This window comes from Macaca thibetana, chromosome 3 (genome assembly GCF_024542745.1).
Source record: "Macaca thibetana thibetana isolate TM-01 chromosome 3, ASM2454274v1, whole genome shotgun sequence".
NCBI classification, from domain to species: domain Eukaryota; kingdom Metazoa; phylum Chordata; class Mammalia; order Primates; family Cercopithecidae; genus Macaca; species Macaca thibetana.
The window spans coordinates 35,864,599-35,883,119 of NC_065580.1; the positions used below are offsets into that span (position 1 = coordinate 35,864,599).

The 18,521-nt window shown below is 36.3% G+C and overlaps 1 protein-coding gene across 2 annotated transcripts in view; it reads left to right on the plus strand.

Annotated features, from left to right (window-relative positions):
- SLC13A1 (solute carrier family 13 member 1) overlaps window positions 1-18,521 on the plus strand; it is a 98,003-nt gene that overhangs the window by 67,267 nt on the left and 12,215 nt on the right. For both annotated transcript variants that reach the window (XM_050782611.1, XM_050782612.1), the window contains exons 8-12: window positions 4,616-4,735; window positions 9,680-9,772; window positions 10,218-10,319; window positions 13,453-13,559; window positions 15,879-15,988. In XM_050782611.1, coding sequence (XP_050638568.1) covers window positions 4,616-4,735; window positions 9,680-9,772; window positions 10,218-10,319; window positions 13,453-13,559; window positions 15,879-15,988 — 532 coding nt within the window. The remainder of the gene's footprint in view (window positions 1-4,615; window positions 4,736-9,679; window positions 9,773-10,217; window positions 10,320-13,452; window positions 13,560-15,878; window positions 15,989-18,521) is intronic.

Here is an 18,521-nt window from a genome sequence, read left to right on the forward strand (position 1 = left end):
AAATGGTGCTGGGAACTCTGGATATCCATATGCAGAAGAATAAAACTAGACCCTTATTTCTTGCCATAAACAAAAATGAAATCAAAATAAATTAAATACTTAAGCCTAAGACCTCAAACTATGAAACTACTACAAGAAAACATTGATTAAACTCTCTACTACATGGGTCTGGGCAAAAATTTCTTGACTAATACCCCACAAGTCCAGGCAACCAAAGCAAAAATGGACAAATAGCATCACATCGAGTTAATAAGCTTCTGCACAGCAAAGGAAACAATCAACAACATGAATAGATAATCCACGGAATGAGAAAAAATATTTGCAAGTTTTCCATCTAACAAATTATTAATAACCAGAATATATAAGGAGCTCAAACAACTCCATATGAAAAAATCTAATAATACAATTAAAAATGGGCAAAATATTTGAATATTTCTCAAAAGAAGACATACAAATGGCAAACAGGCATATGAAAAGGCATTCAAAATTGTTGATCATCAGAGAAATGTAAATCAAAACTACAATGAGATATCATCTTACCCCAGATAAAATGGCTTTTATCCAAAAGACAGGCAATAACAAATGCTGGTGGGGATGTAGAGAAAAGAGAACCCTCATACACTGTTGGTAGGAATGTAAATTATTAGTACAACCAGTATGGAGAACAGTTCAGAAGTTCCTCAAGAACTAAAATAAATCCACCATGTGATTCAGCAATCCCACTGCAGGGTATATACCTAAAAGAGAGAAAATCAGTATTTGGAAGGTATATCTGCACTCCCATGTTTGTTGCAATACTGTGTGTATTAATAATAGCCACGATTTGGATGCAACCTAAGTGCCCATCAACAGATGGATAAAGAAGATGTGGTACACATACACAATGGAATACTGTTTAGCCATAAAAAAAGAATGAGATCCTGTCATTTGCAACAACATAAATGGAACTGGAAGTCAGTATGTTAAGTGAAATAAACCAGGCACAGAAAGACATTATATGTTCTCACTTATCTGTGGGATCTAAAATCAAAACAAATGAACTAATGGTGATAGACAGTAGAAGAATGGTGACCCAAGACTCGGAAGGATAATAGGGTGTGGGCTGGAGGGTGGAGATGGTTAATGGGTACAAAATTAACAGAAAGAATGAACAACACTTAGTATTTGATAGGACAACAGGGTGACTATAGTTAATAATTTAATTGTATATTTAAAAATAACTAAAAGAGTATAAGTGGATTGTTTGTAACATAAAGGATAAATGCTTGAGGGGATGGATAATCCCATTTCCATGGTATGATTATTACAAATTGAATGCCTTTATCAAAATATCTCAGGTACCCCATACATATATACACCAACTATGTACCCACAAAAATTAAAAATTTTAAGAATTTTTTTAAAAAAGACTCCAGGCAAAGGTTAGCTGGGCTCTTGCTCAGGATCTTACCAGGCTGACAGCAGGGTGGCAACTGGACCTGTAACGTAGATAGAGGCTCAAGGTATTCCTCCAAGCTCATTGAGGTTGTCAGGAGAATTTGGTTCCTTGCAGTTTAATTACTGAGGTGTCCATTTTCTTGCTGGTTGTTGGCATGGGGTCACTCTCAGCTTCTAAAGGCTGCCCTCAGGCCCTTGCTACAGGACCCCGTCCTCTGACAACAGGACGTTTGCTTCTTCAGGCCAGCAGGAAACTCTCTTTTAAGGGCTCACCTGATTAAGTTAGGCCTACCCAGGGTAGTTCGTGCTTTTGATTAACTCTATCAATTGATAGGGACTCTAATTACCTAAGGAAAATCCCTTCACTCTTTTCACTAAGCAACCTAATCACAGGAGTGATATCTCATCATATTCCCAGATTCTACCCACACAGAAAAGGAGATTGTACAAGGCATGCACACTAGGCGGCAGGAATTTGGGTCATATTTTGGAACTCTGCCTACCACATCCTGAACATCACACGCTGTTTCCACTCTTGTTGCCTTCAATCCTGAGAATGCATCCAGGAGCCAATCTGTTTTAGGTCAATTACTAAGTAGATCATGTCACGTTACTAACTTACTATGTTCCAATTAGTCCTTATTGCATTTGTAATAAAATCCAAATTCTTTCAGACTGGCTACAAGGTTATATATGATCTGATCCCTATTGACTACTTCTTTCATGTCACACTCACCTTAACTCACTACCCACAGCCACAGTGGTCTCCTGTCTCTCCACAAGTGCGACAAACTCATTCCTAACTCAAGGACTTTGTAATTGCTATTTCCTCTGTCTGGAATGCTGTTTCCTAGTTATTCACATGACTGGCTCCTTCTTGCTATTTAGGTTTCATCTAAAACGTTACCTTCTCTGACGACATTATGTAAAATTTCCCCCTTCCCCTAATCACGTTTTATTACATCATTCTGCTTTATTTCCTATTTTGTTATATGTTTACATGTTTATTGCCTGTGTTCCCTACTTGAACATAAACTTCATGAGAGCCTGCACCAGGTCAATCTCATTCACCACTATGTCCTCAGTAGCTTGGAAAGCACCTGGCACTTGGTAGACACCAGTGTTAGGTAAAAGAAAAGGATTTCATCAGAATTAAATCTCTTAGCATAGTTCATGACAGAAGAAATCTGTATTTGCTTTAGACGCATGTTTGAAGTCTCTTCACTTGTAGGATATGAGAAAGAGTGGGAAAAGGAACATCACAGCAAAAGAAAATCCTTAGAGTATGCCATACATTTCTTTATTCGCTCAAAATATTCACTCTAGGTATAAGGGTAAAGGTTATGATTAAAGAGGCATAGTCCCATGTGGTTGTTTATATACTTCGATACTATTAAACTAAACAAAACAACAAAGTTTAACTTTTTCAGGCTTTCATTTTTCTAAAGAAACTATTCCTTCAGGCAAAAATTCTGAAAAGCCCGTCTTCAGTCAAATACATTTTGCAGGATTCTCTCCAGTGGGTAGAGAGAACTCTGCATACTGATTTCAAGATATGAGCCACAGATGGTGAAAAGTGAAATTAGGCTTGAGGACATGGGTCTAAACCTAATCCAAGCAGCATTCCTGAGTGTCGTTAGGTTGTATACAGAATAACATAGGTCATCCCGTAATCCAAGTCTAATGTTAATGGGAAATCAGCTTTTCCCCCGTTACTTTATTTTCCAATTGGAGACAACAAACATTTTTCAAAAACGAACAGTTTTCAGTAGAGCCTCATGGATGTGATAAAGCATTTTTCCATTCACCACACTGCCAATTTTCTAACATCTTTAATTATCATTTGTCACTTTCTAATTGCATAAATATGTAAGCTAATATTTGGATCTCTTCAAGGTAGATAAAAATTATCCTCAAGTTGCTAAAGATAATTGTAGGGCCTAGGGAGATTAGTAACTTTTCATAAGCTCAAAGAAAATTATTGAAAACCTTAGAAATCTAGAGTTTTGAGGACCCATTATTATTAAGAACCATCTTAAAGTAGAAAAAGAAACATTCTAAAGTGAATAAATTTGCTACATAGATATAACATGAAATATTTTATTACTTACATGATTTTTAAATGATAAAAGACAAAGTATGATTCAAATAGAAAAAATGCAAATCTGTATTTCTATAAAGTTCTACATATTTTATGACTTCAAGAATATTAAAATATGCTAACAATGTTTTCATTACTTCTGTATATCTTTGTTTTTCAGATTTTCAAATTTATCTCTGTGTTACTGCTTTTAGAAAAAAAGTAAAGACAACTATTTCTCAAATTTCCTATTGTTTCTCCATAGTTATAAAATAGATGACTATATAAGAATTTATTTGGTATGAGACATTTTAGAACAATGAATGTGAGGTTACCAAAGAAACTGTGCTAGTGTCTGACCTTTTGTTGTTGCTGTTATTATGTGAGTTTAAAAGTTGAAAAATAACTAGGTAAGATAAAAAGAAAAGTTGTTGATTTCTTCAGAACTTTTAATTATTTTTATCTGGCTCAGAGTTATTCCATTTGACTGTGCCCCAAAGCACCACCTGGTTCTAGGAAGAAAGAGCTACCATATACCTGGTTCGATGGTTGCTGTGCTTTGAGGTAGAAGAAACAGAGGGGAAAACAGCCTTGGGAGATGACTTGGGCTGGATCAGAGTTCTTTCACAGGGCCAAGAATTCTAGTCACCAAGGTGAAATGGGAACAGACATTCAGTCCCATTAATTTTCACCCGTTCCCAATTCTGCTTATGTGTCTTTCCTTGTTCATATACTGATGATTTGAGTAGTGACAACAAAACGCACACACCTCATGAACACCTATTTCTTGTGCATTTAATGAGTACCAAGCACTGCGCTGGGTTTTTTCCACAAGCACGTCCTTAAAGATTAAATATAGAGAACAAAAATCAAAACATATCGACTCTTGCTTTTATGGGATGCAGCGATAATTATGCAGTTACAGAATCAAGACAGGAGATAAGGGGTAAAAGTACTCTACTTAATGATGAGTATATTCCAGGACTTCCTTCTTGGACAGCAACACAGGAAAGAGGTGGACTGCTGCTTTCCTGTTACAATCTGAAATGATTCCACCTGTCTCTCCTTCCCTGAATATGTCTCCATGTTTTCACACAGACGCTATCCTGACTGTCGTTGCCTCAACTTTGGATCATGGTTTACATTTTCCTTCCCGGCTGCTCTTATCATTCTACTCTTATCCTGGATCTGGCTTCAGTGGCTTTTCCTAGGATTCAAGTAAGTAAATATTTCATGGTAATAGGCTAAAAAAAGGTGTCTAGGTTCCTAGTTCTTAGCTTCTTATCCGATGCTCTTTCCCCTATGCCATGCAGGCTACAAAATTAATACACACAAATACATATTTTAAGGATAAGCTTGAATCTCATTTAAATAATACTGACTGTGGAAGAGTTAATTAAAGATTAGAAAGGGGCCAGATGCAGTGACTCATGCCTATATTCCCAGCACTTTGAAAGGCCAAGGTGCAATCCTCTCTGAGTTCAAGACCAGCCTGGACAACATAGCAAAACCTTGTCTCTACCCAAAACAAACAAACAAAAACCCCCAAAAAACAACAACAACAACAAAAACCTCCCCCCTAAAAGGACCATCCAGGCATGGTGGTGTGCGCCTCTTGTCCCAGCTACTCAAGAGGCTAGGTGGAAGGATTGCTTGAGCTTGCCGGGCAGAGGTTGCAGTGAGTTGAGATCACACCACTGCCCTACAGCCTTGGCGACAGAGAATTGTCTCAAAAAACAAAATAAATAAAAATAAAGATTAAGGCCAGGCACGGTGGCTCACGCCTGTAATCCCAGCACTTTGGGAGTCCAAGGCGGTTGGATCACATTGTCAGGATATCCAAACCATTCTGGTCAACATGGTGAAATCCCATCTCTACTAAAAAAATACAAAAAATAGCCAGGTGTGGTGGCAGGCACCTGTAGTCCCAGCTACTCAGGAGGCTGAGGCAGGAGAATCGCTTGAACCTGGGTGACAGAGGTTGTAGTGAGTGGAGATCGTGCCACTGCATTCCAGCCTGGGTGACAGAGCGAGACTCTGTCTTAAATAAATAAATAAACAAACACATAAATAAATAAAGATTAGAAAACAAATCATCTAGGTGCCCTTTGAGTCCTAAGATGATAAGATATTGAAGGGCATAAATAACTCAATCTGATGTCCAGCTTGTTAAAGGGGAATTTTAAGGCTTGCACCTCCACTTAGTTTAATGTGGGGATTTCCTTGGGTTATCAAGCTACTTACACTGTGACAAATAGGGCTTCCTGCATCATGCTAGCACCAAAATTGACATCCTTTTCAATATACCAAGTACAATAAAGATCTGAGGATGTTCTCCGTGGAAAGAATATTGCTTTAGGAATTACTAGACCAGGAATAAAATTGTGGCTTCTCAGAGGTCAGATAAGGGATCATTACAAGTCCAGACCCATTCTCAGTCTCAGTGTCTTCAATTGTAAGATGATAGAATTTACCCAGAAAATCAGTTAGATCCCTTCCAAGGCTATAATTCTAATACATCTGGGCCTAAATTGAACACATAGATGTCAAAGTAAAAAAAAAAAAAAAGTTGACCAATGGAGACCGACTGATGCCACTAAAATGTCAAATATACGCATTCAAAGACAACTTCAAAATATTATCTTGGCTGGGATCAAAGCTGGTAGTTCGTAAGTACCAATGAGTTACATGACTTAGATGGTAACCAGCATTTAAAATTATGAAGGGCTCCAGAGCAAAATCTAAAATGCAGCCTGTAATTTCTACTTATTTAACAATACTCCTAAAAGAAAGTTGAAGTCGCTGTATATCAAATCTTGAGTATTTTTTTTTCCTGAAAAACAAAACAACTCAAATTTATTTTTGTGGGGTTTTATTTAAATAATTTCAAGGACCTATGAATAAAACAGCATGTTATTCATCAAACCAGAGAGACTGAAGCCAACTATGCATATTTCCTTTGAAAAGCGAAATGCTTTGGGAGGCTGGTAGGGTGTATCTCCTGAGGTCAGCAGTTCGAGACCAGCCTGGCCAACATGGTGAAACCCCTTCTCTACCAAAAATACAAAAATTAGCTGGGCATGGTGGCAGGCCTGTAATCCCAGCTACTCAGGAGGCTGAGGCAGGAGAATCGCTTGAACCTGGGAGGCGGAGGTTGCGGTGAGCCAAGATTGTACCATTGCACTCCAGCCTATGTGACAAGAACAAAAGTGAAAAAAAAAAAAAAAAGAAAGAAAGAAAAGAAAAGAAAAGAAAAGAAAAGAAAAGAAAAGAAAAGAAAAAAAAATGCTGAAATCAGATGAGGTTCCATGCCTGTGGCCATGGTTTCCATTCCTAGTTATATGAGGACTGACATTCTCCCCTCTTGATTCCTCTTTCTGCTTTTTCTCCAGAATTGCCATGGTTTTATTAGTAGTGAGAAGATGGTACTGATGATTTAAAAAATAATTCTATCCAGATTGTGGGAGCAGCATGTGGCAGTCCTCCTGCTGAAGCAAATGTGTAGAATGTCACTGACTTCAGCAGGTGGGCATCAATGGGGAGAGGCCAGCTGCATACTAAGTGCCCCTTTCAGGAAATCCAAGCCTTTGGGGACTATTCAATTGTGCAGGTAGCAATGCAGGATACAGGAGATGGCAATCCCAAGTCAAAAGAGTCTCAGGTTCTTCATTGCTACATTTAATGACTTTATAAAATATATATGCAACCATTGTCATTATTTTAAAATGGCACACCACTTAAAAAGGAGAAATTAAGAACATAAAAGGCAAATATATTGAAATGTGCTCTCAATGAGGAAAAACAAAATCCCATGAAATGCATACACTAGGTAAAGTCCGGAAATCATGATCAGTGATATGTTTAAACAGTCCCCTTGGTGTCCACTATCTGTTAGACACCGCACAGCTTCATGCTCCAGCTAATTTTTCAGTGTCCGTTTCCGTCTGCCAAGGTGTTTACCTCCAGAGATTTTAGATTGACAGATGGAAATTATCAGCCACTCCCCTGGCAGACTAGCATACATTCTGATTTGTGCGTTGGCTATTAACACAGTTAACTCACCCATTATAAATGACCCCAACATACCTGAGAAGAGGAGCTCATCTGTCAGTGCCATTGAACTTATGTAAATGGAGAGTTTGATGCATTGTCATAGGCTTTGTCAGTTCCTTTGTGAAGGCATTAACCTTCATTTGTAGCAAAGCCAATTTGGCTTTCGACTTAACTATTTATTGTCTGCAACCAAAATGATAAACTACATATGCAAGGTACTAGGTGGAAAATTGTTTCTAAGGAGACTCATCTCTTTCTTTAACTATGATTTTCTCTTCTACAGATTGCTCCCTAGGTGGCCCATAGATTAGTTTCTTACAATAGTAGTATTTATGTTATGACTCATGACAAGGGGTAAAAGTTTGAGACTGACACTAGTCAGTAATTTAACTGAGATTGCAAAAAAGCAATTATTTCCTAATTGATCATAAATGTTGCACTGTCCATTCACTCACATTCAGGCATTGAGGTGTATGCACGAGGGTGATTATGAATGTATAGGCTTGCCCCAGCTATTTTACAGAAGAAAATGTCCTTTCTGTCTATACTCACACAAAATGTAAACTAACTGAGCTACTCACAAACATTCCAAGAGATAATCCATAAGAATCTAGCCATTTTCTCATTTCGTTCTTCCTCTGGAAGAATTTTTTTAAAAATCTACATCTAGAACAGTATTTCACAAAAACTGTTCCGTTTTGAAGACACTGGTCTTCAGGACAGAAAATTAGTAAGGAAAGAGATCACTAAAACAAGCTGCTGAAAACGATAAAAAGTGGCAGTTACTATTGGAAATAAACAGGAAGATTATGTTGTGGGTGCTTTTAGGACATGACTAGAGAAACTTAAAGAAAAAATGTAATAGAGTTTTACTTCTTTTTTAAATTTTATCTTAAGTTCCGTGATACATGTGCAGGATGTGCAGGTTTGTTATACAGACAAACATGTGCCATGATGGTTTGTTGCACCTATCAACCCATCACCTACATATTAAGCCCCGCATCCATTACCTATTTATCTTGATGCTCTCCCTCCCTCCACACCCCTGACAGGCCCCAGTGTGTGTTATTCTTCTCCCTGGGTCCATGTGTTCTCATTGTTCAGCTCCCACGTATGAGTGAGAACATGCGGTGTTTGGTTTTCTGTTACTGTGTAAGTTTACTGAGGATAATGACTTCCAGCTCCATGCATGTCCCTGCAAAGGACATGATCTCATTCCTTGTTGTGGCTGCATAGTATTCCATAGTGTATATGTACCAATTTTCTTTATCCAGTCTATCACTGATAGGCATTTGGGTTGATTCCATGTCTTTGCTATTGTGAATAGTGCTGCAGTGAACATATGCATGCATGTATTATTATAACAGAATGACTTATATTCCTTTGGGTAAATACCAAGTAATTGGAATGCTGGGTCAAATGGTATTTAAGGTGAGTTTATTTTACTTCTAAGACTAGGCTTAGTCTCTGACCATGATCAGTCCCCACACTAGTGTAAAACTCAAGTTTAGCATACTTTGTGAAAATTCATGGATCTGACCCCAACTGTCTCATACATTTGCCAAAGGTACTATTGGATTGATGGGTCAAGTATTTACTTTGTATATTCAGAGGTAGCAGTGTTCAGAGATAGCAGACCAAAGAAAACATCTATGATCACGTCACTCTCCCTGCCCTCAAATAATTTAACTAGTGGGCTAAAACTTATATGCATGGAACAATTAACAACCAAGATACACAATAAATACATTTTAAATATATAAGATCCAGTACATAATAAAATGTTAGTTAGAGATAAGTAGCACATGGCAAAATTTCAATGGTACAAAATAACTTGGAAAAAGGAAGAGATTGGTAAAGGACGTCACAGAAAATATGCAATGAAAAAGTGAGCAAACCAGGCAAAAACAGAAAAGACAGAAGACATTCAAAAAAGGAGATGGAGATAGAGGTGAAAAGCACAGATATCTGTTATTAACAGGTAGATTCATATCGCATGAAGGGAAATTCATATTGCATGAAGATGATGACGTTTTGCAAAAATATCTTCCTTACAGCGAGGTGGTAGTAAAAGAATTTCTTGTTTACGGGCTTAATTATTCTTTGCAGTTTTAAGGAGATGTTCAAATGTGGCAAAACAGTCCAACAAAAAGCTTGTGCTGAGGTGATTAAGCAAGAATACCAAAAGCTTGGGCCAATAAGGTAAGACACACACACACACACACACACACACACACACACACACACACACACAGAGAGAGAAAGAGAGAGAGAAGAGAGAAATGCTGTTTATACTGCAAGTAGCTGTTGAAAAGCAAACAAGCACATAATTGCTTGCAAAATATTCATAACACTTGATTAGGGCCCCAAATTTGCTAAGCTATGGAGATTACAGACTATAACTCAACAGGATAAAACACATACCCTGCTAACTAAAATTTGCCAGGTAAAATGAAAAGAAGCTGAGAGACCCCAAAGAGGAGTAAGGGCTTTTTCAAACTGCACTGATGCTCTCAAATTATTGACACATCTAGTTCTTACAGTGTTTAGTGTTCTACTGAGCTCACTCCTGACAATAGCCCAAGGAATTTCTACAAATGTCCTGACTTAGAAAATAAGAAATGATGCCGTTGGAATTTTTCCACAGGTATCAAGAAATTGTGACCTTGGTCCTCTTCATTCTAATGGCTCTGCTATGGTTTAGTAGAGATCCTGGATTTGTTCCTGGTTGGTCTGCACTTTTTTCAGAGTAAGTTTTGCATGCTATGTTTGTCAGCCCTTCCTGTTTTATACTCTGCTTCTCTCCTATGTGGTTCCTGTAATTCTGAAAGATTGGATGAGGTATTTTTCTTTCTTTCCCTTGAAAAGATATTTTAAATTCTAATATTTTCAGGAAAAAAATTATAAGGAATGAGATCTAGGATAAGAGCACAGGAAGCATAACCATACTACTTACTCTGTTATTAAAAGGCAAAGTCCATTAGACAAAATTATTCCCATCCCTACAAAATTAGAAATCTAATATGTAGAAAGGCTATGTTCTGTGGTAGTAGGGAGCATAGATTTCAGAGCCACACTGCTTGGGTTCCATTCCTGATTCATCCACTTACTTTAGACAAGTCACTTAATTCTCGGTGTCTTCATCTGTAAGACGGAGATAATTATAGCATTTAGAATAGTGCTGGCCTTCTCCCTATAGGAAGTGCTATACTAATGTTATTATGTGAAATAAGTACCACTCAATGCCTCTTAATAATCTGATATAAATTTATATTATGTGACTTTTACCCACTTTGTTTTTTAATTCTATGGAGGACTATTTGTTTGGTTTAATATCTTGTCTTTTTCTTCATTTATTTACATTTTTGCACTGGTTCACTATAAGTTCAGCCCAGCCTCCATTTCATAGATAAGGAATTTCTGAAGAAATAATAAGACTGATTTTAAAAGCTGATGCTAGAAGCTAGGTCAGAGTTAATTTTATATCTCAGTGTCTTATACACCAGTAGTCAATTGCTGAGTCGTGTAAAGTGAGGGGGAAGAGTACAGCATAATTTTCTAAATTAAGGACCATCCTACATGTCAAAATAAATAATTTGGTTGTGAGATTTGTGTTCCCAATCTTTCACTGAACTACTCTAATTTCCAAATTCAGCACATGTCTTACTTGAACTTCCTATCTCACATTCCCCAGCAAAAAATAATTTTTTTTTTGTATTTTGGGGTATAAACCAAAATTGTTTAGGTCATATGTATTTTGCCCACATAGAATAAAGAAATTCTTCCCTCCTTGAATCAGAACCTTCTGGTTTTATAGGCATTGCCAATGTTTCTAAAGGGTGCGAAGTCTGAATCCAAATTCCTAATGACCGCACAAGTCAAGCAATGCAATATGGTGGTATGTTTTAAAGGATCAGCTTCATTTTTATAAACTGTTTGATTCCCTTAGAAATAAAACTTCTCTTTTTGAGAGGCTTAGATATCCAATTATTTAAATCAAATTATTATGTAATATTTAATTAGTACTTTGTGGTTTTATGGTAGGATCTAGATCAATATAAAAAATAATGCTTTCCCCTTTTAAAATCCAACTTCTGTCATCCTAGACAGGGAGAGTCTTTATCTAAACACCAGTGTGTAAGAATTAAATGAAATCAGATGATAGTTAATAAAGCCCAGGCAGAAATCCCAATAGGAAATTCAATATAATCAGCTTCTAATTTCTGTTTCTTATAGGAAGAAACAGGAGATGTTTTGTTTGTAGAAGGAAAGCAGTGTATTGGCTATGAGCAGGCACTCATGCCACCTACAATTCTGAGAGAAAACAATAGGAAAGGAACAAAGGTTTGAGAGAGGATGGGATTTTAAAATATAAATCTAATTGACAAACCCAAAACAAATAAAATTTGCATAAGCTTAATAGTTTCTAATGCTGAGACAAACTAACTGCTTTCCTGACAAACTAAATATAAGTTATAATATGATAAGAATAATTTTTAAAGTACTTTGAAAATAAATTATTTCAGTATTTATGCCTTGATTTAATTTAATGTATATATTTTGTAGGATATATTTGTTATGTAGAGTTTCAGGCATTAAGAATTTCTAAAGCTAACATGATATATCAATATTTATAGCTACCACCTAATGTTTTCATTCCATCTGTTTGTACCTGGACTGATTTCAATGTGTCTTTTTATATAAAACAAAATCTGGTTACATGATGCCTGGCCCAATTTGCCAAACATTCAACCAAAAATTATACTGAAATAAAAGAAACAAGGTATAATAAAATTATAAGTATCTGTCCAGTTTGTAGGATAAATTATGGTAAGGTAGATTTTTAACTAATAATGAAAGAAAATGTGTCTATATTTAAAGAAAGTAGACTGCTTTAAAAATTGCTAGATTGAGAAAGATATAGCATTTGTTTGGCTTTTTGGATTTTTCAAGTAAATTATAGAAGTAGAGAAGCTTCTGTAGTGTGTACACATTACTGAGTTACAAGATAGTAAAAGAATCTTTAGCATGGTACATATTTCTTCTCAGGCTACAGAAATGCACTAGTTAATATTGCTGACTTTTAAAACTAAATTATAATTATTAATACCTGTTTCAGTTACACCTGGTCTCCAGGTTCTTTACTGTTGAGACTTCTGGGAACCTGTCTTATTTGTTACAACGGTCTGGTGATTCTAAGACCCCGTCTGTTCCTGAATCAGTCTTAATTTATACGGTGATCGTTTGTGAGCATTGGCTAAACCACTCCAACAATTAATATTCTTGATTGAATTTCATGTTGTACAAAGCATTAAGTAGGTTGTTTTCATCTGTATGATATAGTTAGAGCCTATAACCACAGAAGCAGGTGTGATATCTCAGAAAAAGATCAATTCCTTTTCACAATTTATAGAAGAGTTTTAGGGGATCACAGAAACATCATGCCTTGCCACAATTTAATAGAAGGATGCTATAAATCAATTACATGGGGCTTTCTCTGCTCTAGCAATGTTTCAACTTCAAATCTTGATCAATATAATTAAATTAAATAATTCAAAGAAGAAATTGTTTAACAAATTGTAAGCTTATCTAAAAGGGAAATTTGCCACTTTGGCCTAGTATGTCAGTATATGTATACGTGGTATTGAAAATAAGAAGAGACATATAGGAACAATAGGACTATGGTCTGAGATTATTGTTTTTAGTGTTATGTCATTTAATTGGGAATCCATATATTTTAGGGCAGATTATCGAGAATAAATAACCTACACCACCTAATACTGATAATAACCTACTACTGATATGTTATTAGCAAAATTGGTGTTTTAGCTCATTTAAATTCTTGATGCTATTTTTAATATACGTATTTGTCCCTTTTACAGGTACCCTGGTTTTGCTACAGATTCAACTGTTGCTTTACTTATAGGGCTGCTATTCTTTCTCATTCCAGCTAAGAGATTGACAAAAACTACACCTACAGGAGAAATTGGTTGAGTATCATTTATAATTCTGCATAAATTTAACAGAAGAGCAAAAATTTTAAAATTCCATTGGTTTCGCTTGGCACCTAGAGCAGAAAGAAAGTCTATGCTGGCACAACCCCTGGCCTAGCATGCCCTATTTGCAAACTGCAATGCTATCTTCAAGCCAGCACGTCTTCCACCTGCAAGACAGATCATCTTACTTTGCAAAAGTGAGAAGTAGATTTCCTTTTGTATCATGGCTAGGGCTCTGCTACAAGCGATACTATTTGACCCATGGTAAACCCATTTCAAAATTAATCTTACTATTGGCAAACATAGGAAAAAGAAATTGGAAGACACTGCTTCATACCTTGGTAATGAATGCACAGGTTCTAAAAAGGTGATGAATTTCAAGAGAAAGATTATTTACATTCTCAAAGTAGTTCTGGAACAAAAGCTAAATCAACCTCATACAGCCATATCCTAGGATCACAGCTGAAATAAAAGGGCCTTGTGTGGTGGCTCACACCTGCAATCACAGCACTTTGGGAGACTGAGGCAGGAGGATCACTTGAGGCCAGTAGTTTGAAACAAGCCTCGGCAGCATGGTGAGACCCCAGCTCTTTCAAAAAATTTAAAAAATTAGCCAGGTGTGGTGGCACACACCTGTAGTCCTAGCTACTCTGGAGGCCAACGCAGGAGGATCACTTGAGCCCAGGAGTTGGAGGCTGTAGTGAGCTATGGTTGTGCCTCTGCTCTGGGCAACAGAGGGAGACTCGGTCTCTAAAAATAATGATAGTAATAAAAATAAAGAAAAGGTATTCCGCAACAGCATTCATTGTATTTACAACACATGAACAAAGAAGTGTGCACATCTGCCTGAGCATACCATCCTCTCAACACACACTCACTTTTTAAACACAGGATTCATCCATGTCTTTGCTTTACAATGCAGCATGTTTTGAGTAGTCAGATTCCTATCTTGTCAAGGTGGGACAACTAATTTGTAATTGTCTGGAAATAAACTAGTAGACTTGTGGTTTTGTTTGTTCTTATGGGGATGGAACTGGGATTTATGTAGTTGTGTTGGCCCACCTGATTCTTGTCAGAATCCATAAATGACTAATGTGTCAGATTTCCAGGACCTACGTGACCAGCACAGCAAAGAAACAAATGTATTTTGTTTTTCACTTGAGATTAGAATATCTCAATGTGTGTTAAGGAGGTGATGCAATATGGAGCATTGATTCCTATGAAACCCCAAAGACTCTGACCATTGCAGTTAAAGCCCTGAGGTCCGGTGGTGGCAAGTCTGAGGAATCCATGTTTGGCTTTAGCTTCCCTGGTTTCCACATCTGAATTCCCTCCCTTAGAAAGAGACTTGCTGCTACCCACCTTTCTCTCTCCTCTCATTCTTCAAAACCTCTTCTCCCTGCTAAACTCATTCATACAAGACTTAAAAATGACAAATAATACATAATATGTTAAATTTTAAATAAGAGGTACATTTCAGAGATGTTTACATTTTAACAAGATATATGACCTTAAAGTAAGAAACCTGGTGACATAATTTCAGTCATCAATGAGGATGGGTTAGGTTTGGAATTGGGGGAAGGTGATAGGAAAGAAGCTGATTAGTAAACTTAAAATCTTAACATGTAGAAGGCTGCCTGTTATACACATGTTAAATGGGCAGAATATGTCCTCAAATGAACTTATTTATCAACAAAGCAATGGAGAGGTCAGAAGCCAAAAGAGAAATCTTTATGATAATCCTTTTGTAAGCACTTTGAGGACCTCACAAATAATACTTTATTTAATCTGAATCCTGAATCATTTTTAAACTGAAATCTTGGTGAATCTATCATGATCCTCCTTATGACTAAAAATCTAATAAAATGTTCAAATATTAATGGATATAATTAAAATGCTACAAGATGCTCTTAGAACCAATGGAATATTATGGACATTTTGCATAGCAAAGAATACTATAGTCTAATACACTGTGCTATTCACAGTTGGCAAAGATGTTAGTGGAATGCATAAATGAATGAGTGAGTGAATGAATGAGTACAATGATAAGTGACAATGTTATAATTTATTGAAATATATTCTATAATATTACGAGAAGGATTTTTCTAAGTTATAGAGTTTTTTTCTTTTTTATAGTAGAATGTTCCATCTAGTCCAGGTGGAAATTACTCAAACTCCAGATTAATTCCCCTCTTTAAAAACAATATAGGAATATTACAAACTTCCTGTAAGATGGCTACTTAGGATGCTGAAGTAAATGTCATATTGTAATATTTTAAGCAATGTGTAACTGTAGGATTTTTGTTTTGCAGTTGCTTTTGATTACTCTCCACTGATTACTTGGAAAGAATTCCAGTCATTCATGCCCTGGGATATAGCCATTCTTGTTGGTGGAGGGTTTGCCCTGGCAGATGGCTGTGAGGTAATACTCTGTGTGTAAGATATTTAACAATTAACTAGACTGTTCAAAAGAAGAGCACAGAGACATTCAATCTTTGGGCATATTCAATTTCACTCTGTCATTTTAATGTTGCAAATTTTGCTAGCTATGCCGTGAATATACCACACAAATGAGATGAGTTCAGAGTTCAAGAAATGTTACAGGCTGCAAGCAAAAAACATAGTTTTTATGGTGCTCAAGAATGTCAAAAGAAATAATAAAAAAAGATTAAAATTTTAAATTCATGAAATAGTATTAGAAGACTAGTAAGGAAAAATGTATATGAAAATATGTAAAGTGACTCCTAATGAAATATACTTTTTGTTTGCTTATGCCTTTACCTTATTTCATGATGAATTTGAGTAGCTCTTGGACTTCAGTATATCATGATGCTATTTGCTGTTAAATAAAAAAGAGAATAAGAAATAATATTAGCATTAAAGATACTTAGTAAATGTTTATTGAATAAAGTCTGGAGAAAAATTCACATAACCCTTTCTAACATTATATTACATCTAATCTTAGGAAGAAATAAAAACACCATGAGATGTTGGTTGATTTTATTTGACCTATCTATCCAGTTGATACAAAGCAACAGTTTGAGAAGGCCCTCATCCCTTGTAATTGCCCTGGTCTTTGTAGAGTTGTTGGAAGAAAATTATCTTCTCCCAAAATTCCATGAAAATTGATTACTCCTAGATTAATTAAAAATGACTCATTCTGGTTTCCATAGACTTATTTGAAATATTCAAAGCTTATGGCTCTTCCATTTTCTTCCTCAGTCATCAAATTGAACAGAATGGTGAGAGAGGTTCCATGTTCAGCCCTTTGACTCCCAGGAGGTTAAATTTCTATGCTTCTCAAGACAAATCACTGTCTCTCCTCTTCTTCCTGAAGAAGAGGAGTAACTTACTGGAAAATACTCCTGTGCTTCTAATTTTATTGACAATTTTTCAGCACAGAATTATGTGTCTGGATTGGATCCTAGACACTCAAAGTGATTTTGAAAGCATCAGCCAGACCCTAGCATACAAATCTGAGGAAATGAAAAGGTGTGGACTCAGTCTGATGCACAAGGTTCTCTCAGTAGAAGAATTTGAGAACCCAGAGAGGGAGGTCTAGTTTGCTATAAAAATCTCCGTATACAGAGCCAAATGTCTACAGGATACCCGGTATAACTCTACCTCTAAGTGGCCAGATTGAAGCCATGAGCTTCAAGGGTATGGCTGTGGACAAATATCCCCCTAAAAACTGGACTGTAAAAAATTTGGAGGCAATTATTTTTCAAAACTTTTATTCCAAATTGTAATTAGTCTGGCAAGTGTCCAGAACCAGATAACCTTTCTAGTTGGGAACAGAACAGTGAAACAGCAACTACTGTGGAATTCACTTCATTGAAATTACTTTTCTCTTAAATGCCCCTTGGTTTTTGTTTTAACATGATTTCTTTCTCATGAGCAGATAGACAATTTCAAATTCTTATCAGTGAATATCTCCTCTTCAATTTTCATACATTCCTAAAATTTTCTCTCCTAGGTTAAACATGAAGGATTTATTTTTTATTTCAGATCTCCACTAACATTGCAATAACAACAAAAACATGTCAATCCATAAAGACTATATGACAGGGATAAGAAAAGGCAAGAAATGTTGATCATATTTAGAACATGGAAAGAGGACATTTGATAGGAACTGACTTTGTACAAATAGAAAAATAGTGAAATATGAAACATACAGCCTGGCAAAACAAAGAGCCAACAAGAAACATGCTGGTTATCTGTAGCATCCTGGCAGACCTCAGGAATTGGAGGCAACAGATAACTCTGAAAGCTAGAGTAAAAGCCAGAGCTGAATTTGGAGGATGGCTTAAAAAGTGTATAAGAATCTATGGGCCTCCCAGATACTTTCCCCAGTCCTGCTGCTGTTCTCTATCCTCCCTGATAGAAAATTGAGATTTACTTTGTAGCAAAATTGAGTTAATGAGACACTGGCTCACAAAGAGATAAGAACATTAGAACATCAATCCAAAATGTTCAACAGTCAACTAATAGGCATTTCAGAAAAAAGAGAAAAAAATAGAAAGGAAGAACATTTCCACAAAATCACAAAAGAAATTTCTTAGAGCTAGAGACTTTGAGATTCTGGACTGAGAGAGCTACTAAGTACCCAACACCAAAGCACTTTATGTAGAATTTTGGAACCGTGGGGATGAAGATACGATTTCAGTGGCCTACAGGTAGGGGAAACAATATGTAGTATAATCATTTCCACATCTCATTAGACATAGATAAAACCTATTCTTAAAGTATACCTATTCTAGGATTAATTTTTGTCAATGTGACTAAAATGGTGGATAATCTTTTTCTACCTAAAAATCATAGGCAAAAACAAGCAGATAAACAAAAATACAAGCCAAAACCACGCATGATATCTGGTACTCACATCTGGGAATTTCTGTGCCAGCTTTTGATCTGAGAATATACTGCTCGTAATTAGAGTATTTCTTATGCCACTT